Source organism: Oncorhynchus kisutch, linkage group LG6 (assembly GCF_002021735.2).
Source record: "Oncorhynchus kisutch isolate 150728-3 linkage group LG6, Okis_V2, whole genome shotgun sequence".
NCBI lineage: Eukaryota > Metazoa > Chordata > Actinopteri > Salmoniformes > Salmonidae > Oncorhynchus > Oncorhynchus kisutch.
The window spans coordinates 79,552,459-79,572,978 of NC_034179.2; the positions used below are offsets into that span (position 1 = coordinate 79,552,459).

At 42.8% G+C, this 20,520-nt stretch overlaps 1 protein-coding gene across 2 annotated transcripts in view; it reads right to left on the reverse strand.

Moving 5' to 3' along the window:
* Positions 1–310: 310 nt before the first annotated feature.
* The window catches only part of LOC109892015 (glutamate receptor ionotropic, NMDA 2C), a 111,085-nt gene continuing 90,875 nt past the window's right edge, over positions 311–20,520 (reverse strand). The window contains exons 6-13 of one of the 2 annotated variants that reach the window (XM_031827798.1): positions 10,551–10,719; positions 7,940–8,093; positions 7,294–7,494; positions 6,931–7,160; positions 4,700–4,860; positions 4,299–4,486; positions 3,651–3,883; positions 311–2,580 (exon numbers count right to left, since the gene is read on the reverse strand). In XM_031827798.1, the coding sequence (XP_031683658.1) occupies positions 952–2,580; positions 3,651–3,883; positions 4,299–4,486; positions 4,700–4,860; positions 6,931–7,160; positions 7,294–7,494; positions 7,940–8,093; positions 10,551–10,719 (2,965 nt within the window). In that variant the 3' untranslated portion in view covers positions 311–951. The remainder of the gene's footprint in view (positions 2,581–3,650; positions 3,884–4,298; positions 4,487–4,699; positions 4,861–6,930; positions 7,161–7,293; positions 7,495–7,939; positions 8,094–10,550; positions 10,720–20,520) is intronic. The other variant, XM_031827800.1, reaches the window with a different exon arrangement.

Genomic DNA, 20,520 nt, shown 5'->3' on the forward strand with positions numbered 1-20,520 from the left:
TTGATAAATTGATGACATATCACAGTTTCTGAACAGATTATGTGGGGTGTTAGTAAAATACAAATGTGTTCTTGTCTTTTAAGGAGCTGTAGTTGACTTGTCTGCCCTATTGTTGGCATGTGAACTGAACATAGCGCTGTCTAGTGGATCTGATATCCAATGACCTTTCTGGATGAGTCAACAGAGGTGGCCCACTTAATGAACTGAAGCAGACAAACATCTAGAGTCCTGGGACCTGACCTGCTATTCCATTCTGCTGGCATTACAGATCATATGTGGAGTTTGACTCAGAAAAGGAAAATATAGACAATTCCAAAAGGGCCTTGAAGTGGCCTTGTCATTTATTAAAGTGTAGAGTAACAATGGAAATACAGATGATAATTATAAATGTTCCCTTTTAAAATCCAAGTCAAATTACATCAGTGACCACCGGAGCCAAAAAGCCTTAAACAGACAGCTTCCCTAGAGCTCCTGGACTTACAAATGTCGTGGAAGACATTTCTGTGGTTTGATAACGAAATTATTATTCTCTTTTTATATGTGTATAAATTTAAATGGAAGGATACCAAAATAATTGAAGAGAAAAGTTAAATGTGTCTAAACTGAGTGAGCGGCTACAGTGTATTGTCATCCAGGTCTCTCTCTCTCTCTCACAGCAAGACAGCATTTAAAAATGTTTTAAATAACAATCAACAGGTTAAATTTGAAGGTATTAAATACTATTCAACATTGTCTTTTCTTTTCTTATCGCTTAATGTTTACTTGACAATGTCCCAGCAGTAACAGCATTTCAATGCCCTTTACTTCCTTCCATCAGCCAAGGATATTATTGGTAGCTAATTCATTCGTTTTTGCCTAAACCAAAGGCTGAGGGGGAGGCCCCAGGTAGGCTTTCCCCTCCCCAGTGGGAGGGATAGTCCATCAGCCTGAAGGTATGGAGGGGCTTGGAGCTCAGACCTCAGACTCCAGACTGGATACCCTGCCCCAGGTCTTTGGCACATAGGGACTGTTGACTCTTCTGGCCACCAGGACCTCCCTCCGATCCCTGCTCCCAGACCCGGGCAGGGGGGGCTCCTCCCGCGACCGTCCCACCGCGCCCTCGTAGCCCCCAAACATATTGTTCTGGTACACCACCTGCCGGTCCCCCATACGGGGCACCAGGGCATTGTTGTTAGGGCAGTGGCTTGCACAGGGGAACAAGTGGCACATGTCCTTGTCGTAGAACTGCCCACGCCCCTGGGGCAGTGGCCCCACGTATACAGGCAGGTCTGTGTAGGAGTTCAGGTAGGTGGAGTAGTGTCTGTGCACCACAGTGGAGGAAGAGCGCCGCAAGGCGGCTGCGTTCTGCAGGATAGCCTCCCTGTAGGATGGTAGCCGGGTGGACTGGGAGCACTTGAGCTTATGCTGCTTGTAGGGGTAGGAACGCATATGAGCCGGGTCTAGGTAGGCAGGCTCAGCGGCCAGGGGGTAGCACAGGTTGTTCCCCTGGCTGCCATACAGCTTGTGGGGCTTGGGGTTGGCCACCACTACGCGGGGGAACAGGTCAGGCATAGTGGAGGTGGAGGGCTTCTCGCCCAGTTGGCGGATCCTGTCACTGCTCCAGGTGGCCTTGAGAAAAGAGGCCCGGCGGTTGACCTTGTCCTTCCCCAGCAAGGGCACATCCTCCATTTCAGGCTCCAGGTAGGGCTTCATGCAGGAGTTGCAGCTGGCGCTGCCGCTGGGGTAGTGGCCCCCCATGCAGGCCATGGTTGATGCAGAAGAGGCGTGGTTGTTCAGGAGGTGGTTGGCCCTCAGCTCAGCCAGACAGGAGGTTGGCTCATCATAGTCGTTCCTCCCCCTGGTGTCTTGGGCCTCGGAAAACACGTAGCTGTGGGACCTCTTCTTCCTGCCCATGTGGTCAGGGGGGTAGCTGAACTTCCGTCCCAGGGGCCCCTTGTGGTGTTCCACATAGATGTCAGGCACCTGGAACTCTCTGTAAGGGACAAACGGGGAGCCGGGGAGCCGGGGCTGGGTCTCAACATACAGCCTGCTGCTGTGGTGGGGGTGTGGGTTGTGACTGGAGGTGCTAGGGGGAGCAGGGTCCCTCATGGCGATGTGGGGGCTGCTAAGGCTGGAGATGGGTAGGGTCCTCTCATAGAAGTGGTGGCTGCCACGGGCCGGAAGGGTGTAGCGGAGTGGGGTAGGCCGCGTCACCACCCTGGATTTGTCCAGCAGGGGCTGGGTGGTGCTGTCCGAGTAGTGGATGGGGAATGTGGAAGCGAGCGCCCTCTGGGGGTAGGGCGAGTGGTTGTCCGTGATGCTGGAGATGTAGGGCAGGCGGCTGTGGCCCATGTCTATAGTGGTTGCCACCCGAGGCGGCAGGCCAACCCGCACATTGTCGGCTCCTCGCCGGCTCCAGTTCTCTATGGTCTTGGTGGCATTGTCCAGGGAGTTCTCCACTCTGGTCGAGGTCACGATGTCCTTGGCTGTCTGCAGCATCTTCAGCATGTTGGCCTGGGTGTAGTTGGTGGTGACGTCAGGGTTCTGCAGGTTTCCGTTGCGGTCAGAGTCCTCCACACCGTTGAAGCAGCTGTAGATTCCCTGCAGAGATAGCGAAGGAGGAGGAGATTAGCATCCATCAAAAAGCCTTGTCAGGTTTTGGAACAGATCTACATTTCTCACCCTACACAAAGTTTGACAAGATTAAATCCCATAGGTGTTAATTATCTTTGGCCATTGTTTCTAATCATGACTTTAGAAAACAGTATTGCTTGTGTTGATAACATTCACTTTGAGCAAATACAATTTCTTTTAACCTGTCTGACCAATGAAGTGAAGACAATTACACAGAGAAGTGTGAAAGCCAAATTAGATTCAGGATTGTCCAAAATAGTTTATAGACAATTTGTGTTGTTTTGAAAGCTTGTATGCATTCAGGTTGATATTACACACAAAAAAATGCGCAAGACAGTAAATGAAAAAGCAGCAGCTGACCATGCACTTGCTAAATTAGTTTTCCAATTTTTATTCGGCCGGCTTTATTTTACTTTCAAATTGGGTCTCAGTCTAGAATGCTTAATCTCACCTCACCACGGTCAACACTGAGATGGATTGTTAATGGGCCTATTTAAATTCCATTTCAGATGGATCAGGACAGTAACAGTATTGCACGGTCTCCATAAAGTCATTTTATGGCTTTTTACTCATTTTATTTTTGCATAATTTTTATTTTAGTGCCCTTGAAATATCCTGATCATGTACATCTTTGACTTAGTTCATTACAAATATTTCCCAAGTGTTACTGTGAGGCAAAAATCTAAGAAAGACAGAACTTTATGGTCAGGAAGTCAAACATTTTCTTCTGCTGTGTTTGTGAAAAGAGAAACAACACATTTTATGGTTTCTTAGACTGCAAAATTATGCCATTGTTGCTGCTTTCATTGAATTTTTGCTTACATTTTATGTCATTTCTTTATGGAATTTATTGCTATAAAAAACGGTTTTGTGCCTTAGATTAACAGATCAACTTTCCCATGGTGATTGGACCACATTCTCTGCAGAACCCAAGGCCTTCGCAATCTAAGACATGCCTCAGTGTGTACATCTCTATAGATTAGGCCTATGTACCCTTTCCACCCCTGTCCCTCGGAAGAAGGGTCAGCCACACCTACCCTGCTGATGGCGAGCAGGAAGTCGAGGCGTTCAGACTTGCGTACAGAGTGTCTCAGCTTCCAGTAGAGCAGATGTTCCCAGCTGAACACCAGGAGACTGAGCCCCATGGCCACCAGCAGCATGTAGAAGACGCCCGCCATGTTATCTATGTCCAGCTTACTGCTCATCACCTCCTTCTTCTCGTTACGACAGATCCCTGTGAGCCACACCGTCTGCAGCTTCTGTGTGTCACCTGCAGAACAGAACACAGAGAGGCTTGAAGGTGTTCATTAAAACACTCTTGCGCCGGTTGTTGCCATTGTGTGTCAATGCCAATCTCACACCCTCATCACTCCCCTCGACAAACCCTGACTCAGCATTTTACACTTGTTGTTCCCTGGATCACAGTCAAAACTCTATGTTACAGTGCCTCTGAGTTGTCCATGGTGCAATGTACGCCAGTATTTTCATTAAAGATGAGTTTTTTCTAATCTCGAGGCTCTTCGGGTCTATACTAGCTTACTTTTGTGAGTTACGCTTTTTTACCATTAATGTGCAGTTTACCAGTTTAGCAAATATGGGAATATTTGGGACCTAAAAGGATAAGTACAGCTAAGATTTACAATTAGCCACCCATCCCACTCCACACAGGGTCAATTGTAATTTACCATCCGCTAGGAACTGGAGCAGGGCCAGGTCTATAGGACGTTTCCATCGGGACTCCTTCTGCAAGGCAATGCCGTAGCCAGTGGTGGCAAAGACCTTCCCACTGCCGATGGTCACCAGCTTACAGCCCTCGTCTTTACCTGCCATGTAGTTCAGCACAGCAGCGTCATAGATGAAGGCATCCAGTTTCCTATAGATAATAACAATAGGGATTTATCTTGTGGGAAAATGCAATGATAGACAATTGTATTTTTAATTACTATTTAATTACCATTTAATAACTTATCTAATGAATTATAATTTCATCAAACATAAAATATTTGCTTAGTCATTTTAGAATGTGTTACGCTGATGTCTGTTTTCTGTCACTGACTGTGTATAATGATTATTTACAGAGTGTTACCCTGATTTGAGGCTGTTGAGGGCGTCCTCCACACCCTTCTGGTTGTATTTGACCATGTGGGCATGCATCTCAGGGTAGTTGCTCCGGATGTTCCTCTCTGTGCTTCCATTTGGGACCGTACCAAAACGAAATGGTGGATACTGCTCCTGTGGCTTCTGGAACTGTTTGGGAAATGTAGAAGTTTGAATTATAAATGCATGAACAAGAAACATTTTGAACAGGATACCCGACATGTCTAGGAAGAATACATGCACTATTCATTAAATCCATAAAAAAATTTAAAAAATACATTGACATACTTGAATATTAAGTAATAACATTTAATATGTTTTTCTTCCACCCTCTCCTAAGATCTGATGTCTCAACCCTTTTAGGTTCTAGATAGCACTTTATTTCTAAGAGTGTATGATATGCCAGGCAAACCCAGAGGCATGAATATAAACCTCAAAGAAACTAACACAATGACACTGATCACCTTGTCCTTGACTACACTAGACCACTGTCTCTTTGATATCTGCCTATACCCTCAAGTGCTGTTCACTCAATTAAGTGGTCAGCTAAGGTTACCCTCTCTATAATTCCTCTCTCAATTCGACGATTAGAGGGCACAATGAACAGAAATTAAGTCCAGGCCATACTTTCCAGAGAATTAGAAAATTACTTCTTCCCCCTTGACTGTAATAAAAACTCCTAATTTCTCCTTATTTTGCCATGCCCCTTTGACGCAGAGTGGACCATGTTCATTTAAATACCCTGACTGTGCAATATACTGAAAATAAATTTTACTTGTTCATTAATGCAAATACTTCCATGAGCGATAATTCCTAGTAACCTTGGCTTGTCAGAATGAGAGAAATATCCTCTGAGCCATTTCACATGAATTAATGAGACCTTTGGTGCCAGTCTTATGCATCCCACGTCTCACTGCTCTCTGGTGGGGGAGCTGGAGAGATGACAGAGTGTTGTCCTCGTTCCCATTTGTCCTGTATCCTGTACACTGGCTGCATTAGGATACTCAGCCTGTGTTCCTCATCTCACCCAACAGACCAAGGTTGCTGCTATGTGAATGAGGGAATGCTGTAGCAGTGTGATAGTGCCCCCAGGCACAGGATGTCATTCAGTGCTCTGTGTTGTAAATGCCTGTTGGGAAGCAGTGAAAACCCTGACTAAAAGCACGGATGATGGTTGACCCATAGAGCTTGAGTCTAGCTGGCCAACGTTAAGTGTGTAGGATTCTTACAAAAATCTGTTAACATCTGACAGCTTGTACAGAAAGGAGAGACTAGCACAGACAGGGTCTAAAGAGGGAGGTGCCTGTCTGTACATGATGTCACTCTGAGGAAATGGCAAGGTCTTGTCCATGCATGACTTCATGCCTCTGAAGTGAACAGTCCCAGGAGGAGAAACAATCCTGTCACTACATAAACACCAGTTACTGTCCTTTAACCAGTTTGTATTCCGTACAAGCCTCTTGTTTGAAACACTTTCAGAAAACGTCCCTTTTTAGAGATCATACAGCTCAATTTAAATGTTCCACCTGCAGTGTCCAGTCTGTCTATTCTCTCTGAGCTTCTGTGGATTCTGCCCTGGTTGATCTGTAGACTCACTGTCAAAAGACACTTTATGGGTTCTCTCCTTTTTTCACAAAGTAGAGCTAATGGATTATGTGGGAAGAATATTAAATGAGTTCCCGGAATTCTAATGAGCAGTGGACAGCTTGGTCTTTTCCCTCAAATGCCTCTCTAATCCCTCAGTGCCTTAAAGCAGAGAGTCCACAAATCATTTCTAGCACTGAAGTTTTAACATAGGCTTCCTTGTCAATACTGGTGTAGAGCACCTCCACAGGCCACACAAATATGCATAAGTTACTACTAGAATATATAATCACTGGCAGCTTGGCAAATCCACTGGTGTAATACAATCCAGGGGATTTTCACAGACATCATACCTAAAGACTTCAGGGATCTAATTTAATTTCACCACAGACGCTGGGAATCCTATTATGTTTTTAGTATGAGTGGAAAAAGTGACAGTCATGACATTGAGGCTCTGCCGTGGTTATTTGTATTCTCTCAAACCGTTCGCAGCCAGGCACTGTTTGCTCATCAGAAATAGGCCACTCTATATTTTGCCTAAGCCTAACATCAAACACTACAATATGTCCATAATTCTTTCCCCCTTTCAAAGACTGAACACAGACAGAATTACCAATGACTGATGAATCCTCCTACCTTTTTGTCACTCAGTCCAGAGACTGTGTCAGTGTATTGCTCCTGGATCATGAAGGCTGCCAGGTTGGCAGTGTAGGAGGCCAGGAAGATGACAGCGAAGAAGGCCCATACCAGGACCATGACCTTGCTGGTGGTGCCCTTGGGGTTCTCAATTGGAACAGAGTTGTTGAAGACGATGCCCCACAGCAGCCACACAGACTTCCCAATAGTGAAGGTGGGGCCTCCGGGATCTGGAGAAGGCAGGATGGTGGTTGTGGTAAAGACAGAAGGGATTCAGAGAGGGTGTATATAACATGTGTTTGCATTCCATTTCAATGTCATTTAATATTTTCTGTGATATAATATAGAGTTTTTTCAACCTACTTTTCCGTGACTTTCTACCTTTGCTGATACGGGAGGGTAGAGGTAGAGGGAAAGGTGGTCGGAGCTGACACTCACCCTTGGCGCTCACCAGACTCCGGTTGTACCCCACAGGGCTGCAGTACTCAAAGATAAACACTGTGACAGCTACCACCGTTAAGCACATCACAAACATCATCACCCACACCGCCGGACTGTAGGGCTCTATAGAGGAGGAGGGAGAGAGGAATCAGAACACCTATAGAAGAATCAGAACATCTTTCTGGCAAATGTTGAAACCATGTGCTCTGACAGCTGCTTGCTAGATAATGGCAAGGACAACGTGGTATTGTATTACCATAGTAGCACACTGTCAGCAGCTTCTGAAAGGGATGCTCTTTAAGAAGTATTAAAGTAAGTAGCGTAGCCTTGAACGAGTCTTTTGCGAGTCGAAGCACTCATACTAGAAGAAGCCTTTCTCCTGTTTCTGTAGCGTGAGGCAGCTTGTTGTACGATATATTCACTTGTGAGTTCTAAACTCTGTCCAGAGAAAGTACTATTTGCCATCTCTGTTTTCAGATGGTAAAACAAGCTTTTTTAAGCCAAGTCATTTGTTATCTCTGTAGAGAAACGTTTTGTTTGTTTACATGAGCAGGTTAAACATGCTCACCAAGAAAGGCAGAGGGTGAGACGGTCCCATTGCTCCTGGCGACCATCACACTGATCCCCGTCTCCACAAACGGCACGGAGAAGTCGATAATTTCTGAGCGCTCTTCGTTTATGGTCAGCGAGCCAATGGCCATGTCCGCCCGCTTGTATACCACCTAGGGAGAACGGAAGAGGACATTTTTATGACATAGAAAGTCTAGAGTCTATATGTTCCATGATCTGTAATAAATCGAACACTGTAGTAGGTGGGATTAGTGATGCCCCCTGTTGACCTGTTTGATTCATTTTATCTATCAACATTGATATGCAAGACTTAAATCCCTGTAGGTGATATACAGTGTGTACAGTATTATCCCTGATATACTACACAACCCATCCAGACAGATGCAGATAACAGCCCATGGTATCTACCCACCCATTCATGCAATGTCATCCATCATGCAATATCAATCCTAATTCCTAATCCATTAGATATTGTTGCATATAGCATAGACCTAATACCTGTTACGTAAGTCCCTGGCCCTGGCTGACAAAGTGTTACCAGCAGCAATTGGGCATTGTAAACACTGGCATACCAGACACCCCCGCAAGGCAGGGGACCCACGAGCCATGGGGGCCCCACGAGCTCTGGGGGTCCATGCGCCTGTCATTGATGTCATCATTTTGACAGTAACCTTCCAAAAAGTATTTCATAAACCTGGAGGAATGTGATTGAAAAAGTGAAAAAAATAAAATAAACGGTTAAGGTAAAAGGGGATTTCAGTGTTGGGGTCAAGGCTACGACGGCGCCATTGCAACGAGTGGCACTTACTCAGGCGTTCAAAAGCACATATCAGACTGAGAGCCTAATGCTTGTTAGGTCGTTCAGCATGAGCTAGTTCATAAAACAATCTCTCTGCAGAAGCAACAGTTACAGAGATGGTAAAAACAGCTTGATTGCCATAGCAACATCAAGGAAGCTGGGCAGAAGGGAGCTGTGCCAGTTCTGTAACATCTTTAACATTAACAGTCTCAGGAAAGACTGTCTGGGTTGGCAATACTCAGTACAGAAAAACAGTCGTGCCCCCAACCTGGACCTACAGGCTGTGGTGAAAACATTTACCGACAAAAAAGGAGGACTTCAGAACACCAGGTTCAGGACAGAATTAAGGTACATTGAATTGATTTTGTGTAGGCTATTAGCCAGACAAAACCCGCTGAGTTCAACAATAAAGAGTGACTGAATTTATCCTCAAGCCACCAACTTTTTTTCCTATTGATAGGCTATTTGATGTGACATTTTTTTAAAGTTTATAAATAGCAGCTAAAGACGGTATATAGCTATAGATTGTACACTGCATAATGAAACAATCCCTAGTAAGCTAGTGTTTTCAGGGTGGACAGACTGTATTGTTTGGCATTATTAGTCTGGTTTTATGCACAACTTTCTATCCAATCTGGGAGAGAGCGCGAGGACGTCTCATGTCATGCAGGTTAAGGTAGCCTATACAAGACAGGTGTATATTTAAAAAGAAATCTATTGCTAGCTGATTAGTATGCTGTTGCATCTAATATTTATTTTACAATCTGCAATGGTTGAATTTCCAACTGTAATTACTGTAAATACATTATTGCCACGAGCCAGCAGTATAGATATTACAGCATTGTGACTCCGTGTGTAGCTTTGTGAAATGTTAAGCTTAACATGAGAAAATGATGACCAAATAGGCCTACCAATAAACATTTATCCATTAGCTAATGCAAAGCTAAACCCTGGCACCACAGAAAGCCTATCATTGATTTGATAGGCATGCAGCTGCATAGACCTTGCAGAGATCCAGAGAAACTGCATCATGCCAGTGTTTGTGAAGCTGATAACCCTATATAAAGGTTGTTGCTAGTCTAGTCAGAGTCAGTCCTGTTGTTCTACCCCTGGCAGATCCTCCCTCCCTTCCCCTCAGTATGATATCTCCTCTTAATAACCTCTACTGACGTTTTCCCCTACACAACTGTAATGTTTAACATGCTGATGGACTCGCCAGTGGGTTTACAGTCCAGGCACTCTGCCTGGCATTGTGTCAGCTGTTACCGGTGCTACTGTGGCCAATGCCCCAGTGAGAACAATAGCTTCCATGAAAACTAATGTTGTAACCTCAAACTCTTCCTGAACACGGTCAGCAAGGAGAATGAACTTCCAACAACTTCCTTCTGGAAAACTTCCCTGGTTTTCTGACCCTGAGCCTGACCCTGACCATGAGCCTGACCCTGACCCTGACCCTGAGCCTGCCTGCCGTTCTGTACCTTTCGGACTCTGCTCTAGATTACTGACCTCTGCCTGCCCTTGACCCATCGTTTGCCTGCCCCCTGTTTTTGTAATAAACTTTTGTTATTTCGAACTGTCTGCATCTGGGTTTTATCGTGAGGTCTGATGAACATAAACCTAAATCACCAATGTCAAGAATTGAAACACGACCAATTTGAATGGTGTCTCTGAGCTCAGAGGAGGCAGAAAATGCTCTGTCATCAGCTATATGAAATGGGGCTAAATTGGTCACATTTAATGTATTTAATATGCTAACTTTTAGGCAGGTGACTAATTATAATGCTTGTTAGAATAACCATCATCTCCTTACCTCTCCGATCATGCCGTTCCAACTGCCTCTGACCAGCTTGCCGTGCTTCCCGTTGGTGACCAGGTAGAGGTCGTAGGAGAATTTGGTGGTGCGGGACAGCTTCTTCAGGATGTCTATGCAGAAACCCTTACAGCATAGTTTGGTGTAGGGCTCAGTATGTCCTACAATACTGGGGAGACAGAGGACAATATAATACACTAGAATTGTAAAGATTTACAAATCCTTCAACACTGTGACCTGGGTTAACACTATAGGAGCTAACCCAGCAAACCAAAATTGGTTCTGTGAAAGTTACCAGAACATTCATTAGGTCACGGCAAATGTTCTCATAAGACAAAAACTGTCCAGTCGTGCTGATGATTCAAGAATGTTTGTATAAAACATTTGCCTGATGTTGCAAGAACATTCCTAGAACCCATTTCATCTCTTCTTTAAAGGTTCTCAGAATTGTTTAGGTTGTGGGAACAATCTGATGAGAACATTGTGGGGCCATAAGAAAATATATGTTCCCAAAACATAAAATCTGTCCAGTTGTGCAGGGTAAAAAAATACAAAGTATGCTCAGTTGTGATAACATGCATACAATGTTTAAGTTTGGTTGCACAGCACATTCCTATAATGTTGTAAGAATGTTGACAGAACACCTGGTCTAAGTTCTTTAAAGGTTCCCAGAACATTTAGTTAAGTTATGGGAGTTGTCTGGGATGTTGCAAGAATATTCTTGTGATATTCACACAGGATGCAAAAAACATTCCCACGGTGTTGCACAATTTCCAAATAAGTCCGTTTTTATGACGTTCATAGCATATTTATTTTAGGTTTAACATAATATTCCATTGAGGTTCACACAATATACATTTGACCTTGTCTGAAGGAAATGTTCAAGAAATGTTCAAGTTTTATGTAGCTCCTTAAAGCATGATAAAGCAGATTGGAATACATCCCCATTATGTTTCTCTTCTGATTTAATGACAATTTGCATTTGAAGGTGATCGAGAGACAAATGGCATTTTAATTTCTTTCAAAGGACATTTGAACATTTACACATGATTTAATTCACACACGACTCCAACACCATCATTAAGTTTGCATATGACATGGCTGTGGTCGTGTGACGATGAGACAGCCACAGGGAGGAAGTCAGAGACCTGACAGTGTGGTGCTAGCACTACAACTTCTCCCTCAACGTCAGCAAGACAAAAGAGCTGATCGTGGACTACAGGAAACAGAGAGCCGAGCACACCCCCATTCACATCGACGGGGCTGTAGTGGACCGGGTCGAGAGCTTCAAGTTCCTCGGGTGTCCACATCACTAAGAACCTATCATGGTCCAAACACACCAACACAGTTGTGAAGAGGGCACGACAACGCCTCTTCCCCCTCAGGAGGCTGAAAAGATTTGGCATGGGCCCTCAGATCCTCAAAAAGTTATACAGCTGCACCATTGAGAGCATTTGACTGCCTGATCCCCGCTTGGTATGGCAACTGCTTGGCATCCGACCGCAAGGCGCTACAGAGTATAGTGCGTATGGCCCAGTACATCACTGGGGCCGAGCTCCCTGCCATCCAGGACTTCTATACCAGGCGGTGTCAGAGGAAGTTGTCAAAGACTCCAGCCACCCAAGTCATAGACGGTAAGTAAGCATTTCACAGTAAAGTCTACACCTGTTTTATTCAGTGACAAGTACAATTTTAATTTGATCATAGGACATTTCATATGTTGACAATCTGCATATGTGGGTTCTGAATCGGCAATGTTCGGTTCTCAAGCCAGGTCTGTTATCCTCTGCAACACCAGGGAAGCTCTCTTACATTTTCCCTTTTCAGCATATAGCCATGGCAGTGTGGTCAGTCAGGAATTCCATTCTTCCTTTTTAGTCTTCTTAGACGTGACTAAGCCAGGGACATACTGGTAGCTGGGTTATACACCATCACATCACCCATCCTCTATATGCTGCGTACTTGGGGGCCCAAATTTACAAAGTATCCAAGACTATGAGTGCTGATCTAGGATCACGTTTGCTTTTCAGATCGTGAAAAATAGGGCAGGGGGACCATGGGAAGCGTCTCAAAATAGGAGTTATATCGGATGTGTTTTTGAAAAGTTGAACAGTCAATTTTTACACAACGTTACATTTTTTACGTTAGTCTAAATTCTGCATTCCTGTTGGATTTATACATTTGTACAAAATAAAGACAATATCTTTTAGTAGATTATATCTGAGCCTCAATTTCAACATTGTTTTTTAAAGAAACATGGTTTAAAGAAAATGTGGGATTGAACCTCAATCTTGCAGCCAAATCATTAACCATGTGCCACCAGGAGATAGCTGTAGTATTGTGGGGGTTTTTAGTCTAATATTTTCAATCAGGACACAGAACATAATTTCTGAGTTATCAAAAATGTTCCCATCCTCTTCATAGTACTTGTAAAATATGGTTGTATTTGTATGATTAAATGTTGTTCAAATGAAATAATGTGCATTTTGTCAACAAAAAATATGGTTGTCTTTGTATGATAAACACTGTTCAAATGTCCTATGAATCAATTAAAATGCCATGTATTACCTTGTAGTGGGCCTACAATAGTATCACGCCCTGATCTGTTTCACCTGTCCTTGTGATTGTCTCCACACCCTCCAGGTGTCCCTTATTTTCCCCAGTGTTTTTATCCCTGTGTTTCCTGTCTCTCTGTGCCAGTTCGTCTTGTATGTTTCCAAGTCAACCAGCGCTGTTCCCGTTCTCCTGCTTTTTGCATTCTCCTTTTTATAGTCCTTCTGGTTTTGACCCTTGCCTGTTTCTGGACTGTACCCGCCTGCCTGACCATTCTGCCTGCCTTGACCACGAGCCTGTCTGCCACTCTATACTTCCTGGATTCTGACCTGGTTTTGACCTTTTTGCCTGGCCACGACCATTCTCTTGCCTACCCCTTTGGATTAATACAAATTGTAAGACTCCAACCATCTGGTTCCTGTGTCTGCATTTGGGTCTCGCCTTGTGCCTTGATAAATGCAGTCTCAAATTTGGACTCATCAGACCAAAGGACAGATTTCAACTGGTCTAATGTCCATTGCTCGTGTTTCTTGGCCCAAGCAAGTCTCTTCTTATTATTGGTGTCCTTTAGTAGTGTTATCTTTGCAGCAATTCAACCATTAAGGCCTGATTCACACAGTCTCCTCTGAACAGTTGATGTAGAGATGTCTCTGTTACTTGCAACTGCACTTGAAGAAACTTTCAAAATTCTTGAAATGTTCCAGATTGATTGACCTTCATGTCTTAAAGTAATGATGGATGGTCATGTCTCTTTGCTTCTTTGAGCGGTTCTTGCCATAATATGGACTTGGTATTTTACCAAATAGGGCTATCTTTTGAATACCACCCCTACTTTGTCACAACACAACTGATTGGCTCAAATACATTAAGAAGGAAAGAAATTCCACAAATGAACTTTTAACAAGGCACACCTGTTAATGTAAATGCTTTCCAGGTGACTACCTCATGAAGCTGGATGAGAGAATGCCAAGAGTGTGCAAAGCTGTCTTCAAGGAAAAGGGTGGCTACTTTGAAGAATCTGAAATATAACATATATTTGGATTTAACACTCTTTTGGTTACTACATGATTCAATGTGTGCTATTTCATAGTTTTGATGTCTTCACTATTATTCTACAATGTAGAAATAAAGATAAACCCTTGAATGAGTTGGTGTGTCAACTTTTGACTGGTACAGTATATATTTTGTGTGATCATAACTTACTTATTTGAAAATCGTGGACCATTATGCAACATTGTGGAAATGTTCTGTGCAACCTTCATGAATATATCACAAATATTTTCTTGCAACGTTAAGTGAATGTCCTGTGAAACCTAACTTAAACATTGTATGAATGTCATCACAACTGAGCATATTTTGTGTTTTGGGAACCTGTTTCTTGTAATGTATCCACACTGTTCCAACAACTGAATGAAATGTTATGGAAACCTTTAAAGAACTCAAAGGCTGTTCTGTCGACATTGTTGCAACATCAAAGGAAAGTTTTGTGCACCCTGATACAAACATTATCTGAATGTGGCACAACTGGACAGTTTTAGTGTTTTGGGAACCTCTCTCTTGTCATATCCCCACAATGTTACCACCAGACTGTTCCCACAACCTAATGAAACATACATTGGAACCTTTAAAGAACAGCCAAAATGTTTTCTGGGAATATTCAAGCAACATCAGGTGAATATTTTATACTGTCATGACGTTGGCCTGATGGGGGTTATGACCCCCATAAATCCCCCCCCCCCCATTTCTCTCTCTCTACTCTATAGAGTTGACTCTGGAAAAGCCCTTTTTTTAACACAGAGATTCTGGGGACATCAAAGGGTGGGAAACAGAACCATATTTCGGTAATCCAACCAGTTGAAAATATGCGTTGGGACTTAATGAATATGATGTCAGTTCAGCTGGCGTCTGAGACATGATTACTGATGATAGGACGACATAAACTGTATCTTGGAAAGTCGACACATTCTAGTTATCAGATTCACATGGAATTGTTGTGCAATTTAAATGTTTAAATATGAAACTATTTGTGAAAAGATTAAATGTAATTTTAGCTTCTTAATGAGAGAACGGTTTGTTACACCACTCTGCTCACTCAGAGGCCCCGCCCAAGTGAACAGACATGGGATTGTAAACTATGAAACACGCCCTTCTTTCACCACTATATAAGCCCTGTTACAAAAATTTAATTTCCTGTTCCAAGGACATGAGGACTTGCGGTGCCCATGTTGAAAGGACAAAGACCACCTACAGAACTAAGCCAACCTCAGCAAGAACCTAACGAAATTAGCATCGAATTTCAATGTGAAGGTGACGACCTACACGCCGGAAGGATGAATTTCGACTATACCAGCCAGAATATAGCATGAGCTTAAAGTATGGCAACTTGGTACGAACTTTGAACTCTTATTTACTAAAGAAGTGATACCTACTAGCCGTTGCGTAAAGTGCAGCAACTTTAGACGTGGGCTAGGAGAGGACGGACAGAGTATCTGTTCTACCACACGACAACGGTACTACCAAGTAACCGTTCTACCAACAGACATTCTTCAAAGGACAACCCGGCCTTCCATCTATGGCCAACCGATCGAAGTGCAGCTCAGAGTAAATATTTGTGGCATTTTCCTTTTCCAAATTGGCGGTTATTTAGAATGCATAAGATTCTGGATTTACGATAGCATAGCTGCCTACGGCCCGATAGAGACACAAAGTATTTTTGTTCCTCAGTCTTCCCGCTCTTTCATTCAAAACCCAACCCCCTTTTTTGTGTAACTAGCCGTCATATCTGTTCCGTCCGCTAGGGACGTTTTCCTTTATGACATAATTTGTAATGATCCATTCTGTGTAGAAGTAAATCTGGGTGAGTATTTAGGTATTTAGTAAATAAATAATTAAACCAAATGTTGTATTGCTGATTCAACTTGTTAGCCAGGGTTCGTAAAGATCACCAAGAATTTACAACTTTCAGATGAGACTAAATAAGGTGACGATTAAATATTGACTGCTACTGATGTAAAGGATTACTAGGTCTTTAAGAGCTTTATAAACATTCCTTCCTGGTTCCCTGACTTTCTAGTTAATTACATTTACCTGATTAGCTTAATTAACCGCAACCTAACAAATATTCTGGGAAATTTCAACAAACCAATTTTGGTTTGCTTGGAAAACATTACTGGTACATTGTGTTATTACATTACCTGGAAATGTAATGAGAACTTTTGGGGAATGTCCTGTGGTGGTTGTTCACGACATATTATATTTAATTTAAAACATAAAATTGTATAAATAAAAAAAACATTCATTCAATTATTTTTGAATGTTATCAAACATAACTGGAACTTAAAGGGAATCTTCGCTAATGTTCTGGAAATGTTCCCAGTTTGCTTGGAAGTGAGTCATTTTGACTCAATATGAATTTAAAATTGAAATATCTTATCATTTTTGAAGTCATCTCCCACTCTGTACTTGACATTTAAGAGTCACATGCAGGTAAAAAGTTAAGCGTTTGGAGACATGAGCTCTATTTCAAAATATCACCTTTTCCAAGAATAACCACTGTTCCAGGAGCTCCACACTTGAGCATGAGGCAACAGATATCCTACAGTGTCATGTACTTTATTAGTATCGGACCAAGGTGCGGCGTGGTATACGTACATTCTTCTTTTATTAAAAAAATGAACACTGAACAAACTAACAAAACAACAAAACGAACTAAATGTGAAGCTAATACTGATAGTGCAGACAGGCAACTAAACATAGAATAAGAACCCACAAACACCAAAGGGGAAATGGCTACCTAAATATGATCCCCAATCAGAGACAGCGATAAACAGCTGCCTCTGATTGGCAACCATATCAGGCCACCATAAACATACAAATACCTAGACCTACTAAACCCTAGACATACAAAAACCCTAGACATACAAAACCCCTAGACAATACAAAACCCCTAGACAATACAAAACTAGCGAATCCACCCTAGTCACACCCTGACCTAAACAAAATATAAAGAAAACAGAGATATCTCAGGTCTGGGCGTGACATACAGTAACATAAACGAATGAAAATTATATACTTTTTTCTTTGAAATAATACTTTTTTCATTATCCAAGGCCTTCATTTATACAACCCAAATATTTTTTTCCCGATAGCATATATGACATGTATGATCATATCTCCCTCAATATGACAACGGAGATTATTGTGGACTACAGGAGAAGGAGGACCAAGCACGCCCCCATTCTCATCTGTAGTGGAGCAGGTTGAGAGCTTCAAGTTCCTTGATGTCCACATCACCAACAAACTATTATGGTATAAACTCACCAAGACAGTTGTGAAGAGGGCACGACAAATTCCCCCTCAGGAGACTGAACAGATTTGGCATGGGTCCTCAGATCCTCAAAAAGTTCAATAAGCTCAAAAAGTTCTACAGCTGCACCATCGAGATCATCCTGACTGGTTGCATCACTGCCTGGTACGGCAACTGCTCAGCCGCTGACCGCAAGGCACTACAGAGGCCAGCCACCCTAGTCATAGATTGTTCTCTCTGCTACTGCACGGTAAGTGGTACCGGAGCACCAAGTCTAGGTCTAAAATGCTTTTTACTAGCTTCTACCCCCAAACCATAAGACTCCTGAACAGCTAATCAAATGGCTCCACAGACTATTTGCATTTTATGCTGCTGCTACTCTCTGTTAATTATCTATGCATGGTCACTTTAACTCTACCAACATCTACCACATTACCTCAATTACCTCAACTAACCTGTGCCCCCGCACATTGACTCTGCACTGGTACCCCCTGTATATAGCCTCCACATTGACTCTGTATTGGTACCCCCTGTATAAAGCCTCGCTACTGTTATTTTACTACTGCTCTTTAATTATTTGTTATTTGTTATTTTTTACTTATCTATTTTTTACTTAAAATCACTTAAGGATGTGCCCCATTTTTTAATTTTCGCCTAAAATCTAACTGCCTGACCTTGTCCTGAAGCAAGGATATGCATATTTTTGGTACCATTTCAAAGGAAACACTTTGACGTTTTTGGAAATGTGAAAGGAATGTGGGAGAATATAACACAATAGATCTGGTCAAATAAAAAACCAACCGTTCTTTTGTAAAAAAAACTTTAACCATCATCTTTGAAATGCAAGAGAAAGGCCATAATGTAATATTCCAGCCCAGGTGCAATTTAGATTATGGTCAGTAGATGGCAACAGTGTATGTGCACAGTTTTAGACTGATCCAATGAACCATGGCATTTTTGTTCAAAAATTTGTATCAAGACTTCCCAAATGTGCTTAATTTGTTTATTAATTCAAAATTGTGCTCTTTCCTCAAACAATAGCATGGCATTCTTTCACTGTAATAGCTACTGTAAATTGGACAGAGCAGTTAGATTAACAAGAATTTAAGCTTTCTGTCTGGGAAATGTTGTTGTTACTTACAACCTCATGCTAATCACATTAGCCAACGTTAGCTCAACCGTCCCGTGGACGGGACACCGATCCCAAAGAAGTTTTAACACTTATTTTTCTTAAAACTGCATTCTTGGTTAAGGGCTTGTAAGTAAGCATTTCATTGTAAGGTCTACAATTTGATATATATTGTACCGTTAGAATGTTGGAGTCAAAATGACTAAGTTTGGCTTGAAGGGGTTCCCTCCAGGCCAGGGTTTCTAGTGTTAAGTGTAAATTATTTCCTAGATCTGAAAGGAACAGCTATGCTTAAATCAAGAATGCAGACAACAAAAATATTGTTGTGAAATTAATCTGCTCACAGCTATCGGTTTTCTGTATATGAATATTGGTTTGTTTGTTGCCATTGCAGCTTGTTATTGATTGAGACAGACAGGTGTGAGTTGATTAATATATGGATGTCGCTCATGTCGCTCATGTCGCTCATCCAGGGTTATTAATCGGTGGAGAAATGTTATTGGTTGAGAGTTTTTGCAGATATTCACACGTCTTCACCTGATTCATGTTCTTATTGAATAACGACTACAGAGCTCCTGTACATGGATTGGATGTGAATGGAAGAGATGAGTGACCAATGGCATGTCATAATGATTCAATAATACATGGGGATGAATTAGGAACTCAGCTAATGTGGCCATTTTCAATCAAGATAGTCAATGCACCAATTCCACCCATCAGGTTACAAACAGTAATAACATTGTTTTAAAGACATCTATTCTCGTTTCATAAAAGCCCAACGTTAACGTCATGCTCCTGGAGCAATAGAGCAAGAGGCTTCATCTTATATGGCAAACATCTCATTAGCATGATTTCCTAAAGGAGATGTAGCAGGAAGAAACATACCAGAAGAAGGTGGAGGAGGGAGAGTGACAGAGAGAAACAGAATGGTGTAAAAAGACCTCCTTGATGTGTGCCCAGGAGCTGACGTCAGGAGTGGGGTTGGAGGGAGAACTGGAGGGACTGGGCGGCTCCACAGGCCTGCGCATTATGCATGGCTACGACAGATGGACGGACAGCTGGGGCTGACCAAAACAAATCTGACACAAATTAATCACAAACAAACAAAGGCAGGAGTGAAACACAATGCTGGATTATTTGCTGCCTGGCTAATGGCGGGCTCGTCCATGGCAGATAACCAGCCTACATACTCAATCCTGTAGACCTTGCCCCATTACCAATGTCTTTGGGGCTTAAAGCAATACTTCCTCTTCAGGCATTGCTCTGTCTCTTTATTTCGACCCCCCCCCCCCCCGTTCCCTACCCTGGGCGAAACGATTTGACCTAAACCTCAATGCAATACACACATCCTTATGCTAAGCCATGGTAACGAAGTGTACACCAGCATGGGGCCCACTACATGTGGAGCGGCTGGAATGACCCTGACAAAGTAGCTTTACCTGTATACACAATCACTGTACTGATCTACAGAGAGAGAGAGAGAGAGAGAGAGAGAGAGAGAGAGAGAGAGAGAGAGAGAGAGAGAGACAGAGAGAGAGAGAGAGAGAGAGGGAGAGAGAGAGAGAGAGAGAGACAGAGAGAGAGACAGAGAGAGAGAGAGAGAGACAGACAGAGAGAGACAGAGAGAGACAGAGAGAGAGAGAGAGAGACAGAGACAGAGACAGAGACAGAGAGAGAGACAGAGAGAGAGAGAGAGAGAGAGAGAGAGAGAGAGAGAGAGAGAGAGACAGACAGACAGAGAGAGAGAGAGAGAGACAGAGAGAGAGAGAGAGAGAGAGAGAGAGAGAGAGAATCCAGGGGAACTAAATGGACAGCGGTATAATCCATTCCTCTAAATTATCAACAGGATTACCAGGAACGTGATTAGGAAAATGTCCTCCAGTTTCACACTAACTAGATTATAGGAGCTTCGTTGGAATATGTGGGTGGAAAACATAGTGACGTCATTAACAGTGTGTTGGAGACTTGAACAGGGTTCAAAT